At 38.5% G+C, this 13,271-nt stretch overlaps 1 protein-coding gene across 1 annotated transcript in view; it reads left to right on the top strand.

Annotated features, from left to right (window-relative positions):
- The window catches only part of igf2r (insulin-like growth factor 2 receptor), a 73,676-nt gene that overhangs the window by 47,752 nt on the left and 12,653 nt on the right, over positions 1-13,271 (top strand). Inside the window, exons 33-42 of the mRNA XM_036147188.1 lie at positions 277-408; positions 1,796-1,955; positions 4,676-4,784; positions 5,692-5,773; positions 5,868-6,001; positions 7,776-7,925; positions 8,026-8,184; positions 11,234-11,432; positions 11,556-11,708; positions 12,814-13,054. Coding sequence (XP_036003081.1) covers positions 277-408; positions 1,796-1,955; positions 4,676-4,784; positions 5,692-5,773; positions 5,868-6,001; positions 7,776-7,925; positions 8,026-8,184; positions 11,234-11,432; positions 11,556-11,708; positions 12,814-13,054 — 1,519 coding nt within the window. The remainder of the gene's footprint in view (positions 1-276; positions 409-1,795; positions 1,956-4,675; positions 4,785-5,691; positions 5,774-5,867; positions 6,002-7,775; positions 7,926-8,025; positions 8,185-11,233; positions 11,433-11,555; positions 11,709-12,813; positions 13,055-13,271) is intronic.

A 13,271-nucleotide genomic window follows, 5' to 3' on the forward strand; every position in this document is an offset into this window, starting at 1 on the left:
GTTCAACCCAAACTGGAATAAGGGACAGAAGGAGTTTACCTGGAGGAGCAGAGAGATAATGGTTATTAGTTTAAGTAGCCATTAATTTATAAACAGATATTAGTTAAATAGCTGTTTAAGCAGCTGAGCCCGGTGGCTCCGGTTATTCTACGTCTGCCTGCAGGAGGAACCGCCGCTGCAGGTAAGAGGGTAAGAATAAGAGTTCCTGAGATGTTTGTCTAAAATTTAATCCTCAAAGCGTTCCCATGTTGATTATTAATGTTTTGCTTCTTCTAGGCCACTTGTTTGACCTGAACCCTTTGAGAAAAGCTGAAGATTACGTCAGCTACGACCACAACAACCGGCAGAAGATGTTTCGCTTGAACATCTGTGGAGAAGTGACGAACTCTGGCTGCAGTCCGGGAACCGGTACGCGTCCTCGCCCGTAACGCCGCTGGTTTCTTCATCCAGAACAGGCTAGAACGCCACCGACTGTGATAAGGAATTACTTTACATTTTAACCAGTGAGCCAAGCGACGCGATTGTTTATTAAGCAATCAGGTCTCCATTGGTGTGCTGAGGTGTTCTGCTGTTGGTGTACAGCCAAAGTGTAAGCAGAGAGAGTTTTGCTGCACGTTTCTCTCCTGGTTACCGTTTAAGCCATTCCTAAATATGCAGAAGGTTTATAAAACACTGATGTCCTGCGTCACCACTGCGTGCAAAGCGCATCACAGGGCTTTAAAACCCTCTGAAATTATTATCCAATATCCTACTAGATACACAAACCTGCATATTAAATCAGTTCTGCTTTAGTCTTTGGATGCGTTGATAAAGTTTAAACCAGGGCTGTCAAACTCATTTTGGTTGAGGGGCCGCATTCAGCTTAATCTGATCTCAAGAGGGCCACACGAGTAAACTCTTGCAAGATTAAATAGAACTAATAAAAGTGAACTTGTTATTGATTTTTATATTAAATGAATTTCACTTTTACACAATACATTATGAATAACCTCAGCGTTTTTAACAAAGTATGTGCAATTTCAACAATACTTTTACTCAGTTAAACATTTACTTGTGCATTATGCATAAGAACTGATCACAGTGATTGTACAATGTTGAAAAACATTTATTCACAATTTTTGGAACTTAAAAACATTGTCCTACATGACAAAATACATCAAACAGATAAAAATTAAGAAATTATTTAAAATCAATTTTCCACATCTGAAGTTCAGTGCTACCATCTGCTTATTAAAACACAGCGCCACTCGTGGACAATATAGGAACTGCAGATTTTCAATTAAACGAAGTACATGTTTTTTTCAATAATTGTTTTATCATTCTCTTCCTTTTATCTCCTCTTTCTTTCACCTTTTCTTTTTTTCTTCTTGTTCTTCCTTTCCTCTCCTACTTTCCCATTGTAGTGTCCATATCATTTGAGATATTCCCCGCATGAATCATAATAAAACTATTCACATTCATAAATCAAGCGGAGCACTATGGCAAAAGCAGTACTGCTCCACTTGTGAAAGTCAAATCTGATGAGCTCTTTTTGGCATTAAGACAACAATTCTTATTGCCACATTGCCAGACAGGATACTGGAAAAAAAAAAAAATTGTTAAATAATGATAATGCATTTAGCCAGCGGGCCGGACTAAATTGTTCGTATGTTTGACACTCCTGGTTTAAACACTGTTTGACTCCGATAGACAAACAAATGAATGAAACCAAGCCGGTTAAATGGCAAAGAAATGTTTCTTCCAGAATATGTTTGCAGGCTACATATATTAATATTTATGTGTGTGTTTGTTACAGCTGTATGTATTAAGGACAGAAATACCGCCATCAGCGGCGGGCAAGTGAGCAAGAAGCTGTCGTACAGGGATGGCGTGTTGGAGCTAACCTACGAAGGGGGAAGTCCCTGCTCCGCAAACCCCAGCCTCAAACACAAGACCATCATCAACTTTATCTGCAGGTATGTTTATTTCTTTCTGCTCTCAAGTTATTTGTTTTTATTACTTTATTGGATTATTGGTGACGCATAGGTTATCTGACCGGATTACACTTTAAAAACCATAAGGGTGCATCCAGACCAGGATTCTTATGAGGATTTTTGAAACATTTACAAAACTTGAGCATTTAATATATGTTGATATTATGAAATATGTTTATTATTATTATGTTTACTAGTTTCCCTAACGGTTCCTAACGACGGAAACAGTGCCACCTTCCAGAAAGTATGCCGGTGTCTCCTTTTGGAAAAAAAGTAGCTGCTAATATTTGAAAGGGAAACGAAGCGTCTTCTGGACAATATTGTACAACAAGGCAAAAGATGTACTTTGTAAGGACGTGGTGTTCTAATAAAATAGCAAAATAAGCCAACAATCATATGACATTTCCTCTAGTCGCTGAAGCGGACCACACAATTTGTCCTGCCTCCATGTTAGGTGGGTAAAAAGTGAGAAGGTGGAGGTTTCATATAACATTACCAACCAGTGACCAGAAGCAACATGACTGCGACCTGAAACTAGAAATAACCTCTAATTTATAGGACACCTATATAAAATAAAAGGTGTTGGTCAAATAGCCTGATTGTTCTAAATTATTACGCTGGCTCAAAGGTTAGCGGGTAACGGTACGCCAGCTGACGCTCACACCGAGAAATATTAAATGGTTCTCTCAGCAGTTTCTTGTGAAAAATCGTACGATTTATACAGTGGGGGGAAAAAAAACATTAAAGTATTAATAAGTAATATTTTTTTCTTTTGGAAGTGACACCATAATTTATCTTAAATTAACGGACGTCAACCGTCTGACGCGAACCGGAGGACGGTTCACGCCTCCGTTGTCCATTAATCTGTGATAGTGGACGCCTCGTCGGGGATTATCCCGTACGTAGTTCCTGCCGCACTGCAAAAACAGACTAAACTTAACTAAAAATAAGTAAAAATATTCTTGAAATGAGTGTATTTGTACTTTATTTGAGTAGGTAAATAAGATAATCTGCCAATGGAATAAGATTTTTGCACTTAAAATGGAAGAACTCATCTCCATCAACTTATTTCAAGTGCAATACATCTCATTATCTTATTTTAGGGGTAAAATTACTATTTCCATTGGCAGATAATCTTATTTCCCTGCTCAAATCAATGACAAATACACTCATTTCAAGAAGATTTTACTTATTTTTAGTTCTGTTTTTGCAGTGCGTCATTACATCAGAGACCCCAGAAGTCGCATCGACGCCAATTCAAATCGTAACTTCTGCCTTGACTTCCTGTTTCTCGTAGCCTCGTGAGACCATCCTGATCTCGCGAGCTTTCAAGGTTTCACTCGCAGATCAGTCTGGCTACTTTCCGTTGAAGAAAATTTGGAGCCGTTCACCAAACGAACGTCCAATCAGCGTTGGCTTTGAGGCGGATTGAGGCGTGACGCAACGAGAAGCGCGACAGTTCAGTCTAAAGAACATGGCGGCTTCAGCCGATGAAACTAGCGTTAGCGTGGCTATCGAGCAAGTTTTATCGGAATTACAGAGTATTTCTTCACTGAAAGAAGAGCAAAACACTGCTCTGGAGGCTTTTCTCAGAGGAAAAGATGTTTTTGCTCTTCTCCCGACTGGTTTCGGCAAGAGCTTGTGGTTGTGTTTTCGTCGTCGCTGTTAGTACGTCATATGCTTCGTTGATCTGATTGGTTTATTTGGCCCGTCTATCACCAACATAGGCCAATCAGCTAACCGGTATTTTCACCCCTTCCTAAAATTACTTCAACGGAAGGTTTCCAGATGGATATGCGGAGCAAATCTATCTGGCGGAGTCAGGTTATTTCTCTCTGGGGTCTAAATGTAATGCAACACAAAGACTCGTGTCTAGTGGTCACACTTACGAAGGGTAAAGATGAGTTTACTTCACATCCAGTTAAAGGGGGGGATGTTCAAGGCTTTTAACGTCAGGAAATTAAGAAATAAAAACTGGAAAACAGCTGGAAGTGTGACATAAAAGACTGGACTAAGACCTAGGGTTGTCACAGTACTAAGATTTCAATCTCGATATCGAAAACCCAGGAAAATATTTGATACTTGATACCATTTTTGATACTGCGGGGATAAAAAAATGACAGATAATTAAAGACCTGAAAAATATTTTATTAACATGAAAAAACTCACCTTTTTCAATCTCAACATGGAACATGGTGTCTTAACAGAATCACAGATGCTGGTTAGAATCCTGTAAGCATAAATAAATGCTAAATAAACAACCCAAATATAACGCATGCCCGGTAGCATGCTAGCCGCATCTAATCACACAACTTTAATGCGGACCAACGGTCATGGCAACATCAGGAATACGTTTATAATACAATTATGAACAGGGACTTTAAATTATCAACCTGTCAGAAATCACCATAAAGGCCAGAGTGTCGGTCCTTGAGATGTTTGTTGTGCTGCTCATAGGCTTGTCAAGATCTGTGGGTTTTGCCTCTTCGTTTGCCTCGGATGCTAAAATATTTAGCATCGATACCATGCCAGATTTGTGACAGCCCTACTAGGACCTGAGTTTATCTTGACTCCTGGCCCTTTAAGCAGGGTGGTAAAACTTATGGACTCGCTGCTAAAGAAATGTAATAAACAGTGACACCGTGTCTCCATAGCAATGATTAAATGTGTTTTTAAACCTACATCTTCTGTGATCTTTACAGGCCTTCTCACATGAGCTCCGCCCCTGAGGAGCCGGTCCTCATCGAGTCAAACGCTGAAACGTGCACGCACCGCTTCTCCGTGCACACGCCGCTGGTCTGCGAACAAGCCGTAGGTCTTCTCGTGGTTTTTAAGTCTTTTTTTTAATGTTTAAAATGCGACTGTTGACTAATAGATGCTTAATTTTGATTATTTCTCTACCTAAAATGCCGGTGTTCACGGTTTAGGGATCTGCAACCTGTGTCTCTGGAGCCGCAATTGGCTCTTTGGACCTTCCACAGTGGCTCTTAATAACAAATTACATTTTTATTATGGTATTGAAATGTAATAATAATAAGAAAAGCAGGTTTTAAGCAGTTTTTTTTTTTTTAGAATAACTGCTTTTAATTTTCACAACAGAATGATACTAAAAGTGCAAGTAATACTTACTTTTAAATCAATATTTTTTCATTATGTTGGAAACCATGATAATTTTTTTTTTTACATCATTATCCACAAATATCAACATCCCACTCATCCTCTTTTTTTAAACCTCAAAATAGACATAAAGGGTGTTTATTTAACAATGACAACATATTTCCTACAGTAGATCTTTGTCAAAAATTAGAACTTGTCTTTTCTCAAAAGGCCAGGCAACATTTGCGGCTCTGAACGAGTTTAATTCAAGTGGACTGTAGGAAAAATGGCTCCTTAGACTGTAAAGGTTGCAGGCCCCTGGTTTAGGTTTTTGCCCAGCAAATGATTCACAAAGCACTTAATTGGAAGACCTGTTGTGGTAGTTTTACAGATTTGCAGCTGACGCATTCCTTCACAAATTAGATCATTTCCAGAGCAAATAGGGTTTAAGTTGAGAGAACTCGGTGGGAGACAGGAATGTTTTTTTGGTGCAATGGAGGAATGTGGCTGTGGAGGTCTGTTGTCTAATTAAAATAACATTAAGCTCTTTGTAAGAAAGATTCCAGAGTACAAGAAGCGATGGATTTCTAGCTCCTCTAATGCTTGTTATTTAAATTATCAGGTAACCTGTTCTGTCCAGAATGGCTCGGCTCTAATAGACCTCACTCCTCTCATTCATGGCACCGGGTACTACAGAGCAACAGGTCGGTTTGCACAGGTTTCCCTGCAGGATTTACACAAGCAAGCTAGTCACTATATAACTTAAATGTTAAATGTCGTCTCCATTTCTGTCCTCAGACACTGCCGTGGGTCAAGCCAATGAATCTCCAGACTTTTACATCAACGTCTGTGAGCCTTTGAACCCCATCCCTAATGTCACCTGTCCTCCTGGAGCGGCCGTCTGTATGAACCCTAATAAAGGAGCGCCTGTGGTGAGAAAACACCCAAAGATTTCTGCTACATATAGTAACAACTAAATGTAGAATTTGGTCATTAATGGTGATTAATTAAATTTCTTTTATAGATGCTCACCTCGATTTATCAGAATGAATGTATTATTTATAAGAAGTCCATCAATCTCATAGCTTGAAAAATGAAAATAACTACTTTAAAAAGTTGTTAGAGAAGACAATTGAAGCATAAAGCAGCTTTTTAGAAGCTAAATCTGAAATTTTATCTATTAAAGTTTCCCTTGAAAACGTCTTGAGTATTTTTTCTCAAGATGTAAAACGACTGAGGGCCCAAACCAAAGCCCTGTGGAACACCACTGTGATCTAAATTTATTTTTTTAGATTTATTCTGTTAAACTAAAGCCGTGGTTCCCAAAGTTGGGGGGGAGGGGGGTCATAGTATAAATGGGCAAGGGAAATTACAAATTTTGAGAGACTATTTAAAAAATGTATCTTGAATTCAGTTATACAGTGAAATACAGTTAAACTTAAAACAATTTTGTGATTTAAAGAAGATTACGATTTGTTTTATTATGTTTTACTGTGGAAAAGATTGGTTTGAGGGGGGGCGTGAAAACTTTACTTTAAGTCACAGGATGGGCCGCCAAGAAAAGAGAACCACTGAGCTAAAGAGTTATAAACTAAGCAAAAAAGTGAATCAATGTAATAATAATAAATGTAATAATGTGAAGGAGCATCCAGTCTTTCACTCAGATTAAAAATTATGTGAAGTCATTTTAGGTATTTTAAGGAGAACAGTACTCTAAACAGGACAGTTTTGCTACATATGCATGTCTTGTCAATAAAGTGGAATAATTATTCATTTTGCCACTTCAGTTGTTTTTTAAAAGCAACAAAATGTTTCATAGCTTTGCATTTTGTTCACACAGGAGCCAATATATTCATACATACACCCCTGCTAAGATCTGGCTAAATGTTTCTTAGCAAGTTGCATTTTTAGCCCAAAGGTTTAGAGCCAGCGTAATTCTGACTGTATATGTGAACAATGTTTGTGGCAGAATAGGAGCTTAAAGAGAACGGCTTGTTTTTCTAAGCTGAACCTAATCTATAAACTCATGGGTAATTTTTCTAGATGTAGTTTAAGGGGCCAATCTGGAAGCGAATGTTAGCCAGTTTTCAATCCAACTTTATTTATAAAGCACTTTAAACACACATAGACAAAACTGCTGTACAAAAAAAACAAAAAAACACCAACAATCCTCTTGAGTATTAAGAGGTAAAAAGAGTTTTTTTAAAAGAGGAAGGCTGTTTGCAGCGTTTGTAGGAAACGGTGTTCAAGTGTCAGTCCAGCTGTTGATTTGTGGTGAGACTGAAGAATTTGGAGGCTGTCCCTCCTCTTCATCATCCCCTCCACTTTGTGTATTGCACCCACAGCATGATGCCACCAGCACCAAGCTAGACTGTTGATAAAAATGCTTTTTTTAAATTTTTTATCTGCTTTTAGCCTGAACTCGATTCCTCTAAACATACCAGTTGTTACTGCAGCCAAATGGTTCGATCGTTGTTTCCTCTGACCGTCAGACTTTATGGATTTAACTTGTTCTTGTGAGCAGCTGCGGGTTTCAGTCAATTTAATAGAACTGATGCTCTTAATATAATGTGATCTATTTACTGGGATACCAGGTTTTGAATGTTAATTAATTAGCTTCGGATCTTTACTGAATCTGAAGGCTTTTAAATGGCTGTAAAAAGTATTCCTTCTTTGCTTTAATTTTCTTAATTCTTTCTGTTGAAGGATATTGGCCGGACCACCACTGGCCCCAAGATCAACAAATTTACAGGTGAAGTGTCCATCACCTACCAAAGCTCCACCCCATGTGCATTCGACCGTCAGCAGACGTACAGCTCAACCATCATCTTCACCTGCAAGAAAGGCCTGGGGCTGGTCAGTCTGCGCCGATTAACTGGAAACCATCCCGCCCTCCGTCTCCCCGTCTTCTGTTCTTAACGTCGCTTTTATATTTTTATATAATGTGTGTTTGCAGGGTTCTCCTGAGATGGTGAGGCAGCAGGATTGTCTCTACATCTTTGAGTGGGAGACTCCCATCGTCTGCCCAGATTCAACTCAAACCAGCGGCTGCCAGCTCAAAGACTCACAGCTGGATTTCACGTTTGACCTGAAGCCGCTCTCTGGTGAAGTCCAGGTGAGCACCAGCAGCTTCATTTGATTTGAAATGGCACAAAGCAATTTAATAAAACACATGACGCGACAATTCATTAGTTAAAAAAAGCCAGAATTAGCCTAATGCTGTTTTTTATCTATGGTCCTCTGGCCATGATGTTAAAAAAAAGCAATAAAATACAGGAAATATAAGTACAACACAGTTGGTAAGGACATGAGATTGAACCAGACTGACACAAAAACAACAAAACACTGAAAATAAAGATAATCCAATACACCACAATACAGTACAAATGTACAAATGCAGCTCAACTGATGAAGTTTTAGTGGTGACAAAGGTATATATCTACCAGCCATTTTTATCAGATGTTTAGTGAACTTGTAAATCTGCAAATTCAATCTAATTAAAAAAAACATACTTATTTAATATGTCACCATTATGATAGTGTCTTGTTTTTTCTTTTTCAATCCATAACCTTAATGGCTTGCTTGTCCAATATTTCGACTGGTTTCATTGTACTATTTGAAGCCTGTGACCAGGCGGTTAAACAATAATTTTTTTGCTGCCTCAGTGGACATTTTATTTCTGATAAATTTGTTAGATTTAACTCAACTATTTGACATATTTTGTTGACATGAACTTTAAAGGAAAGATTTCAGTCAATCAATGGCCCCAGATATTTACACTGCAAAAACTGAAATAAAAATAAATAAATTAATGTATTTGTCCTTGATTTGAGCCGGTAAATAAATGTATCTTCCCATGGAATGAGTACTTTGACCCTTAAAATAAGATAATTAGATATACTGCACTTGAAATTTGGATGAGTTGTTCCTATTTTAGGTGTAAAAAAAAAACAACAAAGCAATTTAATAAAACACATGACTCAACAATTCATTAGTTAAAAAAAGCCAGAATTAGCCTAAGGCTGTTTTTCATCTATGATGGTCCTCTGGCCATGATGTTAAAAAAGCAATAAAATACAGGAATATAAGTCCAACACAGTTGGTAAGTAGGGTGGGCGATATATCCAATATACTCGATGTGTCGCAAGTTTCTCTCCGCGATAGTTAAAATGACTTTATCGCGGCTATCGCGTGTAAATTTTCATGGCAAGATTGAGCCGCTGTATTTAATTCACTGTGAGTTTAGTTTCTCCCACATTCTGTGAATGCATCGCTCGCTCCTCCCCCAGTAAGCGCTCTGGCGCGCGCACACACAACAACGAGCATGTACGCTTATCTGAGTTGATGAGACAGCAATTGGAAGAAGGATTTCAAACAAAATGAGGTAAATTTGCAAAACACCATTGCCACAAAAGGTAGCAGCAGCACAAATTTGTTCCACCTAAAAAGCCAGTGCAAAAGGAAGACTCTTGTAAACTCCGTGTATCGACCCCCCCCCCCACACACACACACACACACGCGCACACACACACCGTAGGAAACGTTAATTCAACTTTAGTTTAAACGGGCGTCTTCTTTTGCTAAATCCCATATGACAGAAAAAAACATTTGTTCAAAATTTCCCAGCACCTAAAGAGCAACGGAAATATTTTTGAGATGCTCTGAATATGTAGCTGCGACTGGTCAGTTGATTTTATTGTCACAACACAAGCTTTTGTTTTTGGGATTGTCGCATTTTTATTATAGAAGTTTATATGTCTTAAGCACAAAAGAGCACCTTTAATTTCATGTTTATTTTGTGTCAGATTTTTCCTTGGTGTTCCTTTTGGCCGCTGGGATGTTCTGTTTTTAAGGTCCAGTGTTGACCATGAAAGAGCTTTAATGTGACAATATTGTAATTTGTGAAATGCTTCTATGTGCAGCTGTGGATAAAATAAAACAAAACAAAAAAAAACATTTTAAATTAATTGTTATTTTGCAATCAGTTTTTCAAACAAAAAAAACCCAATTGTACATGTTAATATGAGATATACTAATGCAACTTTAGGCATTATGTGGCTAAAAACATTTATTAAAGGTTATTTGAACATATCGTGATATATATATCGTGTCTCGTGATATAGCCCAAAGATATCGGGATATTAGATTTTTTTCATATCGCCCACCCCTATTGGTAAGGACATGAGATTGAACTAGACTGACACAAAAACAACAAAACACTGAAAATAAAGATAATCCAATACACCACAATACAGTACAAATGTACAAATGCAGCACAACCGATGTAGTTTTAGTGGTGACAAAGGTATTTATCTACCAGCCATTTTTTTCAGATGTTTAGTGAACTTACCTTGTAAATCAAGCATAAATCTGCAAATTTGCACAAGTCAGTCCAATTAAAAAAAAAACATACTTATTTAATATATCACCATTATGATAGTGTCTTGTTTTTTCTTTTTCAATCCATAACCTTAATGGCTTGCTTGTCCAATATTTCGACTGGTTTCATTGTACTATTTGAAGCCTGTGACCAGGCGGTTAAACAATAATTTTTTTGCTGCCTCAGTGGACATTTTATTTCTGATAAATTTGCTAGATTTAGCTCAACTATTTGATGAATTTTGTTGACATGAACTTTAAAGGAAAGATTGGAGTCAATCAATGGCCCCAGATATTTACACTGCATAAACTGAAATAAAAATAAATAAATTAATGTATTTGTCCTTGATTTGAGCCGGTAAATAAATTTATCTTCCCATGGAATGAGTATTTTGACCCTTAAAATAAGATAATTAGATATACCGCACTTGAAATTTGGATGAGTTGTTCCTATTTTGGGTGTAAAAATGTTATTCCAAATGCAGATCAATTTATTTACCTGCTCAAATCAAGGATAAATACACAAACTTCCCTTTTTTTGTTCCCTTTTTGCAGTGTATGTTGGCCAAAAATCAGTAGTTTTTCAGCTGCAACCAGACATCAGGGTCATGGGATGTTCTGCTGGTTTTGCTGCATTAAGTTGCATTAAGTTGTAGACGGCGCTCTTGCAGCCATGTTGGGATGTGACTCTTTGCTTTTGTAAGTTTGGCTGGAACAGCGTCTTTGGCTTCAGAACTACAAACACAAACCGTTCCCCTGAATGTCTTTGTTCTTTGATCCGTCAGGTGAAGAACAGCTCGGGAACGTATCACATCAACGTGTGCGGCGCAGTGGCCGAGAAGGACTGTAAGCAGAGCGCCGTTTGCCTGATGCGGGATTCTGGTTCTGCGTCGTCGTACGGCATCAGCAAAGCCATGACGATGGACTTCAAACATGACGAGCAGGCGGTGCTGATGCAGTACGGAGGAGGAGACCCATGCCCACGTAGGAAGCTGCTTTTTAAAAGCCGACTACAAATGTCTCCCTTTGTGACTGAAAATCAGCTGTTTATAAACTCTTTTAAAAAGAGCCAGTTTAAAAAAAAAAAGCTGGATTTGTGTCTTCTAGTGACCGTCACGAACGAGACGTGTGTGTTCCCCTTCACCTTTATGGGCAAGCAGTACAACGAATGCACCAAAGACGGCAGGACGGAGGGGAGGAAGTGGTGCGCCACAACCTCCAACTACGACAAGGACCAGAAGTGGGGATTCTGCAACGAAGGTGAGAGTTTATCTTCTGGTGACCGCTCCTTCCCAGTCAAAACCATATCTTACCTTGATGCTGTGTCCCTGTTTCCGCTTATGAACGGGAATTACATTTTTCTGTGAGGTTCTGATATGAGGCTCTTAAAGTTGCTGTTAGATTGTTTTATTTAATTAATAACGGTTAGTCTTCGTTCAGTGAGCTGTTGTTTTACTGCGAGGCATTTCAAGCTCGGTCCGGCATTTTATTAGTCGCCATCTGCCTTTCTGATAGTTCTGCGGTACTGCCTGTAGATGGCGCCACATGTGTTTTTATCTGCTCATCGCGCACGTTGCTGGGATTCTTTTTAGGCTCAAAAAAGACCATCAAAACATGATCAGGATGGAGGCTTGGTGTATATAACCTTATTTTATCATCATCAAACGGCTTTTGGTCTTTTTCTATGAGCATATAACGTGGCTATGTACCTTTTTAATTTTTGAAATTCACAAGGCATGTGAGTAAAGTGAATAGGTGTATTATTATTATTATTTAAATGCCTGCTTAGAAATATATGATCAAATCATATTTTTTTGTTTTTTGTGAGCTGATGTTAATGTAAATAATAGTGTTAGTGTTATTAATTTCAGCAATTTCCCTCTGGGATTATTAAAGTATTTTTGATTCTAATAGATGGGCAGATGAAATCACATCATATTGATATGAAATTGTAAAAGACTTTGTGATAACAGCAAATAACGTATCGTCATCCACGCCAATTGATATGACGTCATATCGCGATAAAGCTACCAATTTACACCCATCTAAACCTTAAAATGCTGAATCCAGCATTTGTGTATATATATAATTAGATATAATTAGAATTGCATGAAATTTTTTCTTTTTTTAGTAAGTTCGTTCAAAAAGGTGAACTTCGATATTCTACTCATTCATTAGACACAGATATATTTCAAGTGGTTATTTCTTTTAAATTGGTTAATTCTGACAACTAATGAAAACATTATATTGTAATTAAATGCCCATGACCTGCACAGCAAAGAGCTACAATGGGGCAGCGTCAAAGTGGCCTAGTCAAAGTTCAGACCCACTTTTCAAATGTGAAATTCTCCATTTTCTCCCTCAGTTCCAGCTTCTGCGAAGCGACAGTCCTCCATCCTCTTCAGGTGCGACCACGGCGCCGGCCACGGCACGCCGGAGCTGCTGTCTGAGACGGCGGGCTGTTCGGCCATGTTCCAGTGGCGCACCAGCGTCGCTTGTCCTCCGCAGAAGATGGAGTGCAAACTGGTGTGGCAGCATAACACCTTCGATCTCCGATCCCTTTCATCGCTCACTGAACCGTGGAAGTTCAGCAGCCACGGATATTCGTAAGTTTGGCCAATGGCCTTTAGGCTGTTGGTATTAAAACCTTTTATTTTTTTCTGTTACATAATATACAAATGAAAGTTTGTGACGCTCCTGTTCTTCACGGTTTAGATGATGACCTGCTTTTAAAAATCTGGTTTAAACTGGTGAGGCATTAACAGACTTCTGCCTGATGACCTGCTAGGAGGAAAAATATTGATACCAGTCCGAATGGTTTTC

The sequence above is a fragment of the Fundulus heteroclitus genome, chromosome 15 (assembly GCF_011125445.2).
Source record: "Fundulus heteroclitus isolate FHET01 chromosome 15, MU-UCD_Fhet_4.1, whole genome shotgun sequence".
In the NCBI taxonomy this organism is placed as follows: Eukaryota; Metazoa; Chordata; class Actinopteri; order Cyprinodontiformes; family Fundulidae; genus Fundulus; species Fundulus heteroclitus.